This window comes from Suncus etruscus, chromosome 14 (assembly GCF_024139225.1).
Source record: "Suncus etruscus isolate mSunEtr1 chromosome 14, mSunEtr1.pri.cur, whole genome shotgun sequence".
NCBI classification, from domain to species: Eukaryota; Metazoa; Chordata; class Mammalia; order Eulipotyphla; family Soricidae; genus Suncus; species Suncus etruscus.
Genome location: NC_064861.1, coordinates 9,240,193 through 9,258,626, shown reverse-complemented (window position 1 = coordinate 9,258,626; position 18,434 = coordinate 9,240,193). Strand labels below are relative to the sequence as shown.

The 18,434-nt window shown below is 51.4% G+C and overlaps 2 protein-coding genes across 2 annotated transcripts in view; both read left to right on the top strand.

Annotated features, from left to right (window-relative positions):
* The window catches only part of ZGRF1 (zinc finger GRF-type containing 1), a 68,963-nt gene extending 68,783 nt beyond the window's left edge, over nt 1-180 (top strand). The window contains exon 27 of the mRNA XM_049786553.1: nt 53-180. Coding sequence (XP_049642510.1) covers nt 53-180 — 128 coding nt within the window. The remainder of the gene's footprint in view (nt 1-52) is intronic.
* A 13,686-nt stretch (nt 181-13,866) lies between these two features.
* NEUROG2 (neurogenin 2) lies at nt 13,867-14,752 on the top strand. The gene is made up of 2 exons (XM_049786953.1): nt 13,867-14,002; nt 14,043-14,752. Exons 1-2 carry the CDS (start codon nt 13,867-13,869, stop codon nt 14,750-14,752), a joined length of 846 nt encoding a protein of 281 aa, XP_049642910.1.
* Nucleotides 14,753-18,434: the final 3,682 nt, after the last annotated feature.

Sequence of the window (18,434 nt, the reverse complement as noted above, 5' to 3'; positions counted from 1 at the left end):
ACCGGGGACCCCTGTAAAACCTGCTTGTCTCAGCACATCAGCACTTTTTCAGGGAGAGAAGGTGGCGTACAACATGCCAGCCAGTTTGAGCTGCAGCTGGACCGTGTCCTTGAGGATTATTTGCAAGAACAAGCAGGAGCGAAACAAAAGAAAAAGAAGGAAAAAGAGACCGAAAGATGATAGTTCCTCAGAGAAGGACATGGCCTAGATGTCTAATCTCCACACAAGTGTGTTCAAATTCACTTGACACAACATGTTTGTTTATAATGGTCCCAAAGCTCTTGTTGACAAAACTAATTCATTATCTTGAATGTATTAAACAAACGAACAGTCTGCTCTTTGAAAAGTATAGTACTTCCTTTAGGATAGACAGTAACTAACAATAATATAAGTTTTCATAATAAAAGTTGATTTTCTGAAAATGTATGATTTCTGTTTAGTAAGGAAACATGTACAGGGGCCAAGAAAGAGTCTTCCTGTGGATCTATGAGGCCCCTCATGTCTGAGTGATCTAAAGCTCCACCCACACACACCTTCCCAGCCAGCACAGGGCCCCAGTCAAAAAAGGAAGCATGTCTTGGGTGCACCATGCATGGGAACCTTGGAGAGGGGCAGAGGAGGCAGAGACAGGATGGGGTGAAGGTCCTCTTACATGCAAATGTCAGTGCGTGGGGGCTACTTCCAGCTCTACTCTGGGTGCTCCCAATGATGTTTAAGACACCGTGCAGTCCTAGGGATTGAACTTGGGCCTCTTGTGTACAGAGCACATTTTCAGTTCTTTAAGCTATGTCTGACCCATTCTAATCACTTGAAATGACTTAAAGGCAGACTGAGATCAAATCTGTTATACTAACTGACCCAATACTTATTAGCAATGAATTGATGTGAATAATCTACACTTAGCTATTCAACAGATTTTCTCTGGTGAAATGAAAACTTCCAAGGATCTAGATTTCCATTTGAGGGCCCATTTTGCAGCTTAATACAAGAAAAAATGGTTATTAAAAAATTATCATTAGCTGAATTGGAATGTCTTTAAAAACTTTTTCATACCCACTAGTACTCAGGGGTCACTCCAGTGGTTCATGGGATCATGCCAGGCCAGCCCTAAGCTCTGGACTCCCGTATAGAGAGCATGCACTCCAGCTCTGAGCGGTCTATAGCCTTAAAAGTCTTAAAAATAGATGTTTTAGGGCCAGAGTGATAGCACAGCAGCTAGGGCATTTGCTTTGCGGATAGTTGACCCAGGTTCGATCCCTAACATCACATATGGTCCCCTGAGCATGCTAGGAGTAATTTCTGAGCGAAGAATCGGGAACAACACATGAGCATGCCGGGTGTGTTCCAAAAAACAACAATAAAAAAACATGTTTGGGGGCCAGAGAGATAGCCATGATACGGAGGGTGCTTGAATTGCATGCAGCTAACCCAGGTTCAATTCCTGGCATCCTGTTGAGTCCCTTGAGCATCACCAGGAGTCAGGTCTCTGAGTGTAGAGCTAGGAGAAAGCCCTGAGCTCTGCGAGATCTGACTCAAAATCCAACATAAAACAAATGTTTCATACTCTACCCCAGTTACTAATCTTTGAATAAGCCTTTTGGGGCCAGAGTGATAAGAAAGCAGATAAGGCACTTCTGTGCAGCCAACCTATTTTTGATCCCTGGCATCTCATATGGTCCCTCTCTCCCCTTTAGGAATAGTTCCTGAATATAAAGCCAGGAATAAACTCTGAGCACAACTGGGTGTGGCACAAAAACAAAAAAACAGACTTTTCATTTTTTGTTTGTTTTGTTTTTTGCTTGTTTTGGGGAGCATTTGTTTTGTTTTTTATATATTATTGTTATTATTATTATTATTATTTTGGGTTTTGGGACATACCCAGTGGTGCTCAGGGATTACTCCTGGCTCTGTGCTCAGAAGTTGCTCCTAGTAGGCACGGGGCGGGGTGGGGGGACCATATGGAATGCCGGAATTCGAACCACCGTCTGTTTGAATCAGCTGTGTGCAAGGCAAACGCCCTATCACTGTACTATCTCTCCGGCCCCTAAAAAACACACTTTTCAACAAGTTACAGTCATATTATGAGATCCAACTTAAAAAAGAATAAAATGTGATTTCCGATTCTACTTTAAGAAATTTGAACACAAAGGAGGCCGGACCGGTTGCACAAGCAGTAGGGTGTATGCCTTGCATGTGGCTAACCTAAGATGGACCACGGTTTGATCCCCCAGTGTCCCATATGGTTCCCCCAGCCAGGAGTGTCACTGGGTGTGGCCCCCCCAAAAAAGCAAAAAAAATTTATTTTTGAACCAAAAGGACGTTTGATTTGAATATTTGGAGCAAACCCCAAAGGCTATGTAATCTATGGCTTAATTTTAAATTAAGCTGTGAAATAGCTTTAGACTAACTCAATATTTTTATATTTAATAAGAATGAAATGGAAATTGGTGATTTACGTGACAGATAATAGACTTCAGAAATAATTACGCTGAAAGCATTAACTCAATGCTGATTTGAAATGCCTGCTTTGTAATTAATCATGAGGGTAATATATGTTCAAGTTGTGTTATTGGTTTATATGACTACAAGTTAATAAAGTTAAGGAAAAATCCAGATCAAATTATCTCTGAAAGCCTTCACTTCCTTTTACCCTGAAATTCTAATGCTAGGCAGATTAAAAACTTCTGGTAATCACTGATTTTCCTTACTATTCTACAATCTAGTCTTGTAGATTTGGTCCTAACCATTGAGTAACTTGAGTGAATGAGAGAAAGGAACAAGGGAGAGAGAAGAGGAGGAGTGAGTGAGAGAAGGTGCAAGAGGGATCAAAGCTAAAGATCTATTCAAAGAGACTAGAGCAAATAGCATAGCAGGTTAGTGTGTTTGCCTTGAACACATGACCTTGGTTCAATCTCCAGCATTCCATTTGGTCCCCTGAGTACTGCCAGGAATGGCCTCTGAGTGCAGAGCCAGTATTACCTCTAAGCATCTCTGGATGTGGTAAAAGAAAAAACCAACCAACCAAACAAACAAAAAACACAAACTCGAAGACACACACACAATTACTTAAGGGGCTAGAGGTAGAGAGTAAAGTACAGAGGGGAAGGCTCAATGGCTGACCCCAGTGTCAGAGGCCTGCCCTGTTGGATCCCCAGCTCCCCATAGGATCCCAAAGGGCAGTAAGAAGTGATCCCTAAACACATGGGAATAAGCCCTGAGCATCAATAGGTGTGGTCCAAGAGTCAACACACACACACACACACACACACACGTGTGCATGCACGCAGCAGCTTCTCTCAGCGTGGCTGCTGAGAATGTGAATAATGTGTTTTCCCTGGTCCCATCCTTCCCCCAAAACACCATACTGGTTGGACAAGGCCTGGCACACCCTCCATAGAAGCTCGACTTCACACACACCAGGGACCAGACCAAGGCACCAAGCACAGCACAGTTAGCCCTGGGCTCTGCGCCAGCAGTTCTTCCAGGACCACAATCGTCACTGGCTGGTGACTAGAAACACTCTGCAGGCTTAGAGGAAGCCCTGGTTCCTGTTCCTTCAAGGTCAGCCACAGTCAGGCCCCGAACATCACTCTAAGGGCTGGTTCTGGAGTCTACCCTACGCCACCAGTGTCCCCTGAGCACCAGAAGGACCTCCACCCATACTCCCCCAAATAGCCTTCCTTAGCATGTCATGAATTTAAAAGCATAAAAGTATTTGTCCATGGGGCTGGAGCAATAGTACATCAGGAAGGGTACTTGTCTTGTATGCATCTGATCTGGGTTCAATCTCCAGCATCCCATGTGGTTCCCTGATCCTCACCAGGAATAATTCCTGAGAGCAGAGCCAGGAGTAACTTCTGAGCACTGCAGGTGTGCCCCCAAAACAAACAAAACCAAACAGTTAAGAATGTGATGTTGGAGGGCTGGAGAGATAACATGGAGGAAAGGTGTTTGCCTTGCATGTAGAAGGATAGTAGTTTGAATCTCGACATCCCATATGGTCTCCGAGCCTGCCAGGAGCAATTTCTGAGCGATAGCCAGGAGTAACCCCTGAACGCTGCCTGGTGTGACCCAAAAACAGAACAAAAAATGTGATGTTGGGGCTAGAGCGGTGGCACAGAGCACCTCAAGCTTGCCAGGGTTGATTTTTGAGCGAAGAGCCAGGAGTAACCCCAGAGCCCCGCCTGGGTGGCCCAAAAACCAAAGAAAGAAAAAGAAAAAAGTGCCTGATGTGGTTTCAGTTTTATTCTGAAAGACAGAAGGCGTATACTGACTGGGTGAGGTAGAAACATCAATCACAGTAATCCCACATTTGCCCACATAAAGTGCACATAGGTTGCTGTGCTGGGAACAAAATGCAGGCAAATGCCCAAGGGCTCTGCTCAGTGTTTCAATCAGTCCTGGGTGCACTGGGAGCGCACAGCTGGTCTGACAAGGAAATCTTAGAGGATGATGATGAGAATGAGGTGCCCCAGTAAACATTTGGGCTCCTAGATCCAGCAGGAGACATTCAAGGCAACTGTCCTTTCTTTTCTCTCCCCCGACCCCAAATTAGGAGCAGCAAGTAACAACCAGGAAAAGAATAAAGAATACCAAGACATTGTACCAGAGCAATGGCATAGTGGGGAGGGCACTTGCCTTGCACGTGACCAACCCAGGTTCAATCACCGGCATCCCATATGGTCCCCTGAGTCTGCTAGGAGTGATTCGTACTTCCAAAGTGCAGAGCCCTGAACACCGCTGTGTGTGGCCCCCAAACAAAATCAAACTAAAAAAAAAAAAAAAAAAAACCGACAAAAACAGAACACCCAAAGATGGCCTGGAAGAGAAGAGTCCTGCAAAGTAGTTCTGATGCCCCACCCACGCGGTCACGCAGATGGAGTACCTGAAACCCAGGCGGCATGCGGTGGACGCTGGGTTTTACACACACACACACACACACACACACACACACACACACACACACACACACACACACACACACTGTAATGTAATGTAATCCCTCTGGGGCACTACTTAGAGCGACCCCGGGTGATTCCTTAGCAAATAACTCCAAGCATGGCGCCAAACCAAAACATCGTAAGCAAACCCAACTCGGGCAAAGCCATCGAAAAAAGTGGTTAAGTGCAAAGCGGATCTTTGTGACGGGCAGCCCGCGGCTTTTGCTCCTGGGCCTCGCCACTTCTGGTAGTCATCGACTTACCCGTGTGTGTGCACCCCGCCTGTGGATGGGGAGGGTCTAGAGATGGTCTGCGACCAGACTTGAGGGTCCGACAGCACGTGGGGCGGGGTCTCCAGGGTGCCACCAGGGGGCGTCTGCACCGCGCTGTGCTGCGCCCACGCCTGCTGGGCTGGGGTTGGGTGGGGGGCAAGTGCAGCTGCAGGGAGACCTGAGAAGTCTCAGGTGTGGCACGCACGGAGTGCGACCCCGGGGTCCCCTTGGGTCCTAAGGAGGCGCGCCTCTCCCCAGCCCGCCGGCTCTCTGGCCCTCGGCCCGCTCCCTCGTGCTGCGTCGGGTTTCCAAACAAGAACCCCGACCCCCAGGGCCCCGAGGCGTGAACGGGAGGGGGCGGTGGAGGGGCGCTGGGAGCTGAATGGCTCCTTTAGATTCCTCCTGACACCTCGGTTCCAGGCCCCTAAAATCTCAATCAACAAGCCATTAGAACTCAACTGGAGGAAAACGAAATCCTCGTTTAAGTGTATTTATCCGATCTCCTTTCTCTCTTTCAAATGCTAAATCCAGCCTCGGCATATGCCTCCTCCTTTCTCTCGCCTTTCTCCGCTCCCTGGCAGCCCCGACCACTCTGGTAAATATGAAAGATGCTAATCATATGACATATCACGTCCCCGTCGGAGCCCGAATAAAGCCTTCAGATTTGGGATCATTGCCTCCAGACAACAGCTTCATCAGCCGGAAAGTTGTTTTTTTTCTCCTCGCCTTCAACTCTCAATCCCTTCTTTGTCCGGGGGAAAATGCAGCCCGCTCCAGCCACCCAGGCCATATGGTTCACTCTGTATTTTCTTAGTTGAATTCGGAATTGTTTCTTGTGACTTGCGAAGTTTTTTGGCGAGTGGGATAAAGACATAGAAGAGCTACTTGTGTGGAGAGCGAAGCCGCCGGCGCGGCGCACCGCATCGCACCGGCCTGGGAGCCCGGGCTCCATCCGTGCGGGAAGGGTGCGGAGCTCGTGCAAGCGCGCAAAAGCGCGCGGGCAGCGCCTGCCCAGCTGTCTGGGTTCCAGAGCCTGCCACGAAGCCTGGCACTGAGTAGGTGCCAGAGAAGCATTCGGGGAATGGAAGGATGCACAGACCAGCTCCCAGGGCCAACCCCCGCAATGGAGTTTCTCAGGAAGCACTTCGGATCCGTGCAAAGAAGACAGCCTGGCTTTCTCTCAGGTTAATGGAGCCTCGGTATAACGCAAGAGTTTCTGGCTTAAGTAACTTTCCTAGGTGGTAATGGGGTTCGGTTCGGGGAGGGAGTGCTCTGGTGGTGTTCAGTGCTTCCTCCTGTCTCTGCACTCAGGGATCGCTCCACGCAGGGCTCTGGGCGGCACCGTATGGGATGCCAGAGATGGTATCCTCGTTGGTTGTCGGCAATATTCTTTTTCTGACCCTGAATTGGGTGCTTTTAGTTTTTCTTATTCGAAACTAACCTCTGTGGAGGTAGAAATTCTGTCTGCCTTGGGGCGCAAGTCTCGCACCCCCAGAAAACTTGTTACAGTGCCCAAGAACGCTCATGAAATGGTACTTTGAATGTAAGAATGATGGTTGAGCTAATCAGTGATATCCTATTTCCCAAAGGAACAGACACAAAGCCTTTTCTGCTCAAGATTCTACTTTATTATTCCTCAACACAGCCCTGCAAGCCATCTCCACAGCCACAGACAAGACTTTCTCTCCCAGCCCATCTCCCTGAGGGGGGGGGAAACCCACGAAAATCCAGTGTGGTTTGGGAGGGAGGTTGGTTGGTGATTTTCCTCAGCAAAGAGAGAAGAGAGGAAAATCAGCTTTCAGATCTTTATCCACTGCTCTGAATATGTTTTGTGTTTTGCAGGTTCGGAGGGAGCGGCTGCCAAGTTTTCCTTTCTGTCTGTCTAACTCCTTCCAGAAACCCCAAAGGGTCCTTTCACCAAATCATTCAATTCCACAGAGGTGGTCAGACTCAAACTGCTTTTCATGGCACAGAAGAAGAAAAGGGTCCTTGAAGTTGAGAAGATGCCCAAGGAAAATTCCTTGAATGACATCAAAAGAATGAGTTTCCATAGCTGTTGAAGCACGAGGGCCGTGTCCCAGCACAAAGGGGGACCCTGCCACGGCGACAGGCCCACCGCTCTGTCCTGGGACAATTGGGTCACTGAAATAGGGAATTAATTACCATTGGAGAGTGGACTGTCATTCACCGCTGCCTGAGTTTTATTAAACGCCAATATAAATAACAAAACAACTCTTGTGGCTGCAGTAGCCCTACACGCCAAAGGAAGGATTAGGCCTGGAATTAACATCTTAAAGTCTATGAGACTTTCTGACTCAAGGCTCAGAGCTGGTAATCGTGTTTGTCTCCCGGTTCAGCGATTAGTACTCTCTATCGTGCACTTTCCCCCATAGCCAATGTCCCTTTTTGCAGGCACAGAGGTCTGCAGGTGGGGCAGAGTGGGATGGAGAGCCTCTAACTCGTGGACCTCCCATCCCCTATTCACAGGCAAGCTGTTCTTCCCCCCTTATCTGGCTGGGGGGGAAGGAACAACCCAGGAGAGTGGGCAGGGCTGGAGTGGGCTAAATCTCCACCATGGGACTTTTGGGTAGAAAAACAAGGGGTACTTGGGCAGCCAGTAGGGAGCAAAGGGGTGGTGGAAATCCTGAGGGGTGCTCCCTTCCCAGAAGCTGGGGGTCTCAGAGAGTGCAAACCGGCTGAATACATGCTTTGCTTGCAGGGCACTGCAAGTCTGGGCACAATCCAGGGGATAGCCCCCAGCGCCAGCTGGGATACCCCCAACACACACACACACACACACACACACACACACACAACCCCCAAACCAACACAACCAGTGGGTACCAGCAGGATGAGGGTGCACAAAGAGGTTTCTCGGCACCTGGCCACAGGTCTTAGTCCCAGTTCCTGAACCTTAAAACGTATATGATCTTGTGGGAAGGGGATGTAGAGGCCCCCTTTGGGGTTGTGCCTCTTTGCCAGCCTGCTTGAATCCATTCAGCCTTGATCCTCGACCCCTCGGTAACAAGTTATTTATTCTGCATTCAGAAATTCCTCCTGGGGTTCTCCAGGTGGGGTGTGTGTGTGTATGCGGGGGGGGGGGGTGGGGCGAGCACGTGTGTGCACAATATGGAATGCCAGGGATCAAACCTGGATGGACTGAATTCTAGACAAATGCCCCGCCCTTTCTGCTGTGCTATCGCTCAGGCCCCACATCTGGACTTTCTTCAGCAATAGCATCAGCATGGGGGGGGGGGGGAAGAGGAGGGAGAATGAGAATTTGCACGCAGGGCTTCGAGAAGGAAGCCCAGGAGTCTACTTAGTTCTTTATCCTTGATGCCCCTTGAGCGCACTCAGTGCTCTGCTCAGCTTCCAGGGTGCAGCTGGCACCCCCCACCCCCACCCACCCCCCTGCCCCGCAGCTCTGCAAAGTGTCTGGAGACCCCAGTGGAGAAAAGCTCTTGAAGTTCTTCAGATGTCCTTCTGCTTTTCTGGGCGCTTTCCCAAAAGATTTTGGAGTCAGAGCATAGAACCCACGGTAGAAAGCACAGTCACCCGGTCTATTCAGCAGATTACAGACCTTGCTTCTCCCCTCTCAGGCTGAGGTGTTTACTGTGAACTGGGGCGGGGTTGCTCACAAGACAGACCAACCTTTTGTTCTTCGTTCCTGGGAGACAAACGCCTTCCACCCTCCTTCCCTTCCCCTGGCCCCCGAATTCACCTTCAATAACCAAAGCTGGGCGTGGGGATCATGGAATCCCTGTAACCACTTGTGAGGTCGAAGTGTGTTTGGGATGTCGCTGGGGGGAGGGGGACCACCTCCCCTAAACTTTAGGGCTTTGGGGTCTGCTCAAAGTTCAAGCTTCTTAGGAGCAACAAAGACTTTCTAAAGCTCTCCCCATCCCTTTGCCCTCCCCTAACTTCAATCTCTTTAGGCTGGGGGTGGGGGGCTTTCTTCCTCCAGCTCCGCGATGAGTTTCAGTCATTGTGCTCCCATTTCGGGATAACTGCCGGCTTTGAGCTTTTGTTCTCCTAAAGTAGGAGCTGCACACTGAAAGAGGGGCTGAGGATGAACAGTTTGACCCTTTGGGACAGTTCACGCGCTGGACAGCAGCAGGCCAGTAGCTGCCTCTCTGCGGCCATTCCCCGCCACCATCCCCCCCCCCCGCCCCATTTCATCTGGACAGTCTTTGGGACCACACAAGTGCCTCTTGAATTTAGTTAAGTCAAAAGGACCCAAGAAGAGTCCAGTTAGGGCTATCAGAGTTGCCAAGCTAAACACAAATGGGACTCAATCGCTCGGAGCACAACCAAGCAAAATGCTAAGCAAACAAGCTCACACTGCATGCCAAATGGTGGGTTTGGGGGTTGAAAGGGTGTTAACTGCTGGAATGAGAGGTTTCTTATTATCTTCCTTCCTTCTTTCTTCCTTCCTTCCTTCCTTCCTTCCTTCCTTCCTTCCTTCCTTCCTTCCTCCCTCCCTCCCTCCCTCCCTCCCTCCCTCCTTCTTTCTTCCTTCCTTCCTTCCTTCCTTCCTTCCTTCCTTCCTTCCTTCCTTCCTTCCTTCCTTTCTTTCTTTCTTTCTTTCTTTCTTTCTTTCTTTCTTTCTTTCTTTCTTTCTTTCTTTCTCTGTCTTTTCTTTCAAATACTGTTCTTGGTGCTGTAGCTCAGTGACAGAATTCTGCATGCAAATGTGAAGCTTTGGGTTTGATATTAAGTACTGTGACAACAAATTCTTCATAGGGGGAGTTCTTTTTCTAGTGTTCTATTACCCAGAGAAATGATTCTCTGGAAAGTTACAATAAAAAAAAAGAAAAGAAAAAAGAAAGAAACAAAAAGAAAAGAAAAGAAAAGCCTCTGAGTACCAGTGTGAGCTTGTTCCATGCCTGTGCTTTGCACAGTAATAGAGCCTACAGCATTTGATGCACATCATGGAAACCATGATTTAAACAAATAAAAGTCTACACACTACATGTTCTCTCTAAGTGTTCATAGATCAGCCATGGCTTTATAGCCAAATTCGGATATGTGCAGATTCTTATTTTTCTTGCTTCTGTTGGAATACTTTTTTTCCTTTGGAAAAAAGTTCTAGAACTGGAATAGTACGGTTTACCCCTGACGGTTTTTCTGTAACTAAATAGCAACACAGGCTACTGCAACATGCATCAGTGCCTTGTAATATCTGGCAAGGACATAGAAAGGGCAGTGTCAGATGTCCACCTACTGTTAGCAATCAATCAGAGACACTATAGTATTCCTAACACATGCTCTGGGCACTAAACATTTCACTTACCCTGGTCTTACCTATTTGGGTCTCTCTTCCTTCTCCTCCTTCTCTTCTTTCTTCTCACCTAACTATAATCTGACTATAATTCAACTTCTCTCAAAGTTGATTTTATCATCAGACTGACCCAGTACTTCCTAATTGATCCAAAAATTGTAAATGACCTGTCTAAAGAGTTACATATCTATTGACGCCACAATAAACCTTCTGTCTCCGCTTACACTGGCCCACTACTACTTGAGATGTAGATATCTCAAGGCTGGCACTCCCGGGGTCCCCTGTCAGGGCAGTATTTATTTTTAGCTCTCTTTGATTATTTCCTCAGAACCCGGATTCCCCCAGACCCATCTTCAATGTTATTCAATTGAACAAACAAAAATCTTGCTCCTTGTTCAGACATTCCTTTCATCCTTACCAGGAACTCATTCATTTTGTTTGTTTTAAGCTATACTTGGTGATGCTCAGGGATTACTCCTGGCTCTACACTCAGCAATTATGCCTGGTGGTGCTCCATGGACCATATAGGATGCTGAGGATCAAACCCAGGTCAGCAGTGTGCAAGGCAAACGCCCTACCTGCAGTACTTACTATCACTCTGGCCCCAGGACTCCATTCTTGAACGTTTTTTTGAGGGTGTGTGTGAGTATTGACTTGGTTAGTTTGTGTGTATAAAGTAACTCAAGTGTGGCCTTACAAACAAAGCCAGTATTTCTGCTGTATTTCACTAGGGACCCTTCTTCTGTTGGAAAAAAAAAAAAAACAAAACAAAACTTTTTTTCAGGATTCAGGGTGTTGGGTGCTTAGGGCTTTCTCTTGGCTCTGTGCTCAGGGATCACTTTAGTTAGGTTTTGGGATCCTGTGAAGCGCCCAAAATCAAACCCAGGTTAAGCATGAGTAAGGCTAACCCACTGTGCATCTCTCTGGCCCTGCAGCCAACTCTTTTCTCCAGTTCTCACACCACAGGTTTATATATGGTACAGACCCAGAGGCAGACGCAAAGCTGCAGTGTGCCCCGTTTTTCTCTTCATTTTCCTTTCACTCCTGCATTTCTAACAAATTAATCTAGCTTCTCTGAAAGAATGAAGGAGGGTAGAGCATGCTTTTAGATTTAGGAAATTTGTTTTAAAAGGGACAGGTGATTCAAAGTACAAATACCAAAAGGCAAAGTTTTCCCATGGTTTTTCGATACAGCCATGAAGTGGGGGAGGGTGTGGAGAGCTGGACTCAGTTTCTCTCCTGGTATTTCACTTGACTTTGTGGCTTCTAGTCTTACTTTGTATCATCTGTTTCTATTTCCTACAAAGCCCTTTCTCCAAAAACTTTGTCTCAGCCACTTTGCAACATGGACGAGTCCAATGGCATCTTGCCTCAACTGAATTTGCAAAAGGGAGCTCTAGATCTCTGCAATTCAGATTCATCCCAACCAGCTCGAGCTAATCCCAGAGGCAACACACTTTCTCTAGGTTTGCTTCAGTCTCGATGAAAAAGCCAATGGGCCAGAGGGTGGGCGTGAGCGGAGGGGAGATGAGAACAATTCAGAATAAATTTCCTCCGAGAGCAAGAGCCCTGGAATTGGTGGTGGTGGTTGTTTTTCCTATTGAAAAAACAAGGAGAAATGGAAAGGAGGGGCCCCATGTCCGTACAACGCCCCCCAGCGCGGAGCAGAGGTCACGGAGGTGTCAGCGTAGCCCATCCAGTCCCAAAGCCATGCGCCGCTACCCTCCCCGGAACCCTCCCCAAAGAAGGTGCCGCCAGCAGCCGGGGAGCCCGGTCACAGGCAGGAAGAGCAGCGGCAGAGGCCCCACATTTAAAGCTCTACCCGAGAAAACGTCCTGCTCAGGGACCTGCGCCATCGCACAGCGAGGAGAGTACTTGCCCTGCACGCAGACGACCCGAGCTCGTTTCTAGGCACCCCAGATGGCCTCCCGAGCCTGCCAGGGGTAAACCCTGAGCGCCGCCGGGTGTGGCCCACTAAATAAATAAATAAATAAATAAATAATAAATAAATAAATAAATAAATAAATAAATAAAGTCAGCTTCTACAAGTGCCTCATCCACACCTGGGTGTCCCTCCCAAGTCGCCAGCCGTGCCTCGCCCGTTGGCCACCCGTTGCCCTTTGGAGCCAACTCCTCCGCAGCAAACTTCGCTCTTCGCTGCAGCATCTTAAGGAAGAGGCTTTTGTCCCGAGCTAACTCACAGCCGAACCCGCAACGGCAAATTCGCTCGACGTGCGAGCGGGCCGCGCCGTGCGTGGCGCATGCATTCGTGTGTGTCTATGTGCGTGTTTCTCTCTGGGTGTGAGAATGAGAGCGAGAGCGAGAAAGAGAGGGAGAGAGCGAGAGAGAGCGAGAGAGCCAGAGCCACGCGCGCCGGGGCGGGGGTGGGGTGCGGCTGCAAGGACGCGCGCGGGCGGGGTGGGGGCGGCAACCGGGGTCCCCCCAACCGGCCCCCAGCGCCCGTGCCCCTAATGAGCGGCTGAAAGCGAGCGGGCCCGGCGCGCGTGGCTCGCGGGCCTCTCGGAGTGCGGGGCGCCCGGATTGGCCAGCTGCGCCTCGCGCCCCCATTCATGAATAAATGAGCGGCACGCTCCGGCAGAGCGCGAGCGCCAATCACGGGCCGCAGCGCCGCTCCCCGCGGCACCGGAGCTTCAGAACCATTTGATGCTGATTAGAGAAAGGTGGCGCTGGGAGGGGGCGAGTGGGTGAAGCCGGAGAAGAAATGAATGATGAGAAGGCCGTGAAAAGAAGCGGGGTGGTGCGAGGCGGGGGAGGGAGGCGAGGGGCGGCGGTGGGGGCCGGGGGGCAGATCCGATTGTCTTCGGGGTGTATATAAGGGGTTTTAAGGAGGGTCGTGTGCCAGACACGCAGCCACTGAACCCCAAGCAGCTTCGCTTTAACTGGAGTGCCCGGGAGTCGCGTGCCGGGAGCCAGACGGCCGACAACTGACTGACGGACCGACACGCACCCCCGAGCGCCACACACACACACACACACACACACACACACACACACACACACACACACGCACGCACACACACGCACACGCGAGCCGCGGGCAGGGCGCCGAGGCTCTCCGCAAACTCACCCGGCCTCGAGGTTCCCCGCTTCTAAAGTCCATCCAGAGCGGCGGCTTCGGGCGCGGCGACCAGGACGCAGCGCCCAGCGCCGGCTGCGCGGAGCCCCGCAGCGGGAAGTAAGTCCGAGAGAGCCAGGACGCTTCGCTTCCCGCAGGCCCCAGCACCCGAGGCCTGGGTTGCCGCGGAATCGGGGCGCGGGCGCTCCCGCGGGTGCGCGCGCTTGGAGAGGCCGCGGGGCCGCTGCGCTCCCGCTGCGTCCCCATGTCCACCTCCCGGCCCTCTCTCCCCGCAGGATGTTCGCCAAGTCCGACGCCTCGGAGTGCAGGGAGGAGGAGGACGTGCTGGTCCTGCTGGGCTCGGCGTCCCCGGCCTCGGCGACCCTGTCCCCGCTCGCGTGCAGCGCCGACGACGACGACGACGAGGACGACGAGGAGGAGGAGGACCGCGACAAGGCGGAGCGGCGCGCGGCGGGCGCAGCTGGGCGGCGGGGCGCGGCGCGGGCGCGAGGCCGGCCCCGGGGCCGGGGGCGACTCGGCGTGGGCGTCGCTGGCGGGGCGGGAGGGCTGGCCGGGCCCGGGGCGCGAGTGCAAGCGGCGCGCGGCGCGGGCGCGGGCGCGGGCGGCTCCGCGCGGGGCCCGGTCGGCCGAGAGCGCGCAGCGCATCAAGCGGACGCGGCGGCTCAAGGCCAACAACCGCGAGCGCAACCGCATGCACAACCTGAACGCGGCGCTGGACGCGCTGCGCGAGGTGCTGCCCACGTTCCCCGAGGACGCCAAGCTCACCAAGATCGAGACGCTGCGCTTCGCGCACAACTACATCTGGGCGCTCACCGAGACCCTGCGCCTGGCCGACCACTGCGGCGGCGGCGGCCTGCCGGGGGTGCTCTTCTCCGAGGCGGTGCGGCTGAGCCCCCGGGGCGCGGGCGCCGCCCCGAGCAGCGGCGGCAGCAGCAGCGGCGGGGACAGCCCGTCGCCCGCCTCCGCGTGGAGCGCCACCCACAGCCCCGCGCCGTCCTCGGCCGCCTCCTCCGGCGCCGGCGCCGGCTCCAGCTCCACGTCCCCCTGCAGCTGCACTTTCTCGCCCGCCAGCCCCGCGGGCTCCGACCTGGACTTCTGGCCGCCGCCCCCCGAGAAGCTTCGCCACGCACCGCCCCTCGCCCTCCTTGGGGATTGCCTCTAGGGCGCCCTGGCCCGGGCCCGCACCCCGCCACCCGCCCACCCTCCTCGCGGGCGCGCTCTGCCCCACTCGCAGATGGGACGGTTCCCATTCCCCGCCTGGCGTCGGCTCCGCGGTTCCTGCTCGCCCGCGGGCTCTGACGGACGCAGAGTGCGGCGGCTTATTGTCCCAGAGGACGGTGGAGCTTGGGGGGCGGTGTAGGGGGGCGCTCGCTTCGGAAAAGTTCAAACAAAGATGCCGGGAAGGGGCGATAGACGGCCCAGGGGACTGGCTGACTGACACCCGCGCGCCCCCGGGACTAGGGCGCGGTGCGTGGGAGTCGGGGGTGTTGTCAGCGGTTCCTGCGGTCCCTTCACCTTTGGGGTCTACATAGAGATGTTAATGTCGAGTAGAAAGCAATTGTATCTTAGCATTTGAATGATTTGACCAGTAATAATATTATCCACAGATCTGTAATGCTAGCAGCTGCTTTTTTCCCATTGCTTTCCGCGGGCTGTGGGAATTTCACCTGTCAAACCAAACCCTCCCGATCTGATGAGCACTTTGTTCTGTTTTCCCCAGATTCGTCACGATGCCCATTGTCCAGTCCTTCTATCTCCCCCCTTTTTCTCTTTTCCATTTTGCCATCTGTCTCTTATGATTTATAAGGGGGGGAGAAGTTGTTCTGTTAGAGGGCCAGGTTAGAAGTCATTGTATAATTTGTAGGCTTTGTAATGATTGAATGCAAGCGTGGAAATTTAGGCTGAACTCTCTATCAAAAGGAAAAATGTGGAGGAAAAAAGAAAAAATCGAGAGGGAGGATTGCCTCATGCATTATTTATCTCGACCTTTTGGGGAAGAAGGAACTCCCTTATTCTTTCAAGAGATTAAAAATAAATCAACAGACTGAAAACCTAAGCAGACACGGAGAATTACCGGGATCAGTCACACACGTGTTCTCTTTCTATTTATTATAATTTTTTTCATGGGAAATATGTATTTTTTGTATATTCCACAGAGTTTATTCTAGTATGTATCTACATCTTGAAGAACAAGAAAAATGGTTCTCATGGTTAAGCTATAAATAAATGTCTAATTTTCATAACTTGGTCTGTTGTGTTTTAGTTATAACTTTTTCTTGCTTTGTGGTTGGAGGAGAATGAACAGAATTGTGCTTCTCTGAAACAATCCAGAAAAGCAGAGTGCTTGTATTGTCATTTTGTGTGTAGGATTTCACTGTGAATAAGAAATTAAAGGACTGAATGTGAGACACTCACATTCAGACTCACGGAAAGTTACTTTTAAAACAAAACTGTTTTTTGAGAATTGAATCTTTCAGCAAAAAAGATTTGTGAAACGGGAAGAGTTGAATAACAAAGTCACTATGAGCTCCACAAACGTCAGGAAACTTGATTGAAATAAAATGAGTGAAGAGGAAATTTTTTTGGAGGAATGTTGCTTTTTGACATTTCTCTGAGCTTCAGTTATCTGCAGACTGAGGAGAGAGCCTTAAACTTCAACTGAACCTTTGAACTGAGCCTGGACTCATGACAGCAAGCTGATTTGATCTTAGCCTTTTTTTTTTTTTTTTTGGTTTTCGGGCCACACCCATTTGATGCTCAGGGGTTACTCCTGGCTACGCGCTCAGAAATTGCCCCTGGCTTGGGGAGACCATATGGGACACTGGGGGATCGAACCCTGGTCCTTTCTTTGGCTAGCCCTTGCAAGGCAGACACCTTACCTCTAGGCCCCCCTTAGCCTTTGTTTTGTTTTGTTTTTTTTGTTTTTGGGCCACACCCGGCGTTGCTCAGGGGTTACTCCTGGCTGTCTGCTCAGAAATAGCTCCTGGCAGGCACGGGGGGGGGGGGGGGGGGGACGGACGGACGGACGGACCATATGGGACACCGGGATTCGAACCAACCACCTTAGGTCCTGGATTGGTTGCTTGCAAGGCAAACGCCACTGTGCCATCTCTCCGGGCCCAACCTTTTTTAAAGACCAGCTAGTATGTTTGAAAAGCAACCCTGAAGAGAAAGAAAATGTTGAGCCTTCACTGGAATGCAGTGGCAGCTGAGTGCAAGAGCACAGCATTTCAATATTTGAGGAAATTTGCACAAGGTGATTGACTTTTACAAAAAGCAAGTCAAAGCTGTTCTTCTAAACTGCAAAGACACGGAATCCTCTACACTGAACCCAGTGTCCCGGCAGAACTCAATGGTCAAAGAGGATTGACGGACAGGGAGCAATCTAGGCTTAATACACTTGGGTCTAGGGGAGGTTATCCAGAGCCCCCCTCGTTTAGATTCTGGCCAGTCTTCGAATACATACTCACACAGCCTTTCAATATATGCACATGCACACATCAATGCCATGTTTGCTTCTAATTTGGGCTAAACCCTCCTCTCTGCAGAAAACAATGCTCTGAACTAACGCTCTCTAAAAGAGACTCCCTGGTCAGACTCCAACCACGTGCCGCTCTTGCTTCTCAGCAGAAGAGAGTGCTGTTTCCTTGGAAAGGCGCGGGTTTGGGGATGCTGTTGAGAGAGGGAGTACAATACAGTCGGAGGGGGACGTCGACTGCTGAGACGGAGCTTCAGTGGTTCTAAGGGTTTTTTGGGGGAGAAACTTGTCAGGGAGATGGCTCAATGATTTAGGTTTCTGCTGTAAAACCCTTAGGCACTCTTGATTCTCCCGATAAGTGGGAGGGGGGGCTCAGTTATGGAGGCGCTCCCATAAACAGGTGATCCCAATCACCTAGCAGGCGGCCTGAGTCGTAGGGTCAGAAGATCCCGAGTTGGACTGGAGCAGCTGCCTGGGCAGGCACTGTATGGGGGCACCAGATATCTGTCCGCTTTATCCGGATCCCTCCACCTCAGAGTTTCCCACACAGCACGGGGTGCTCAGAACTCCGTGACTTACAGAAATTACCTTCACAACCGGGGCGATTGTCTGTGATAGTGGGGGTTTGGTATGTGTTAAGGGCAAGGTCTTCTCAGAAGAGTTTTGGGGATTCGGGTTATTTGCCCACAGACAGCATCGCACAGAGTGTCCCTGTACCACAGAGGCAACCTTTCAGAAAAAGTCGCTTTTCTCTCTTCCCGCTGAGGATCCATACCTTCGTCCCCAGCTCACAGCCTGCGGTGGGGTGCGGGTTGGGGGCTCCTTCTTCAACTTCTTTCCCTCATCACTTAAAAGGAAGCCAGGTAGGACCCCGCCAGGAGAAACCTGCGAGGCGTCTGGAAAGCCACGAAAGGAAAAAAACAAACAAGCAAACCAAACCCCCCAAACAAGAAAGTTGAAAACCTTGTGGGTCGAAAATTCCCCGAATTCTCAATAAATAGCGGCAAACCCCCGAGGCCCAGCCAGGGGGGGAAAGCCAAGGGTCGAGGTAGCCGGTGGGGGCTCTCGTGCGCTCACTCGGGGCGCAGAGAGACCTGGAGGGCCCCGTCTTTGCCCCCCAGGGCAAAGCCTCCTGGCCAGCGCGCTCGGGACCTCGGGGCGCTCGCCCGCGGCACCCCACACGCCCCGCGGGGCACCCGCACCTGGAACCCCTTTGGCGCGCCTCCTGCGGGCGGAGGGCCTGGCACCAGCTCTGCCCGCGTGGATTCAATAAAGCAGGCGGGACGCTCAGAAGAGGGGGTCCGGCTCCCGAAGGCGCCCGAGACCTGTGAAAGAGAATTAGTGAAATTAGGTTAGGCCCATGCAA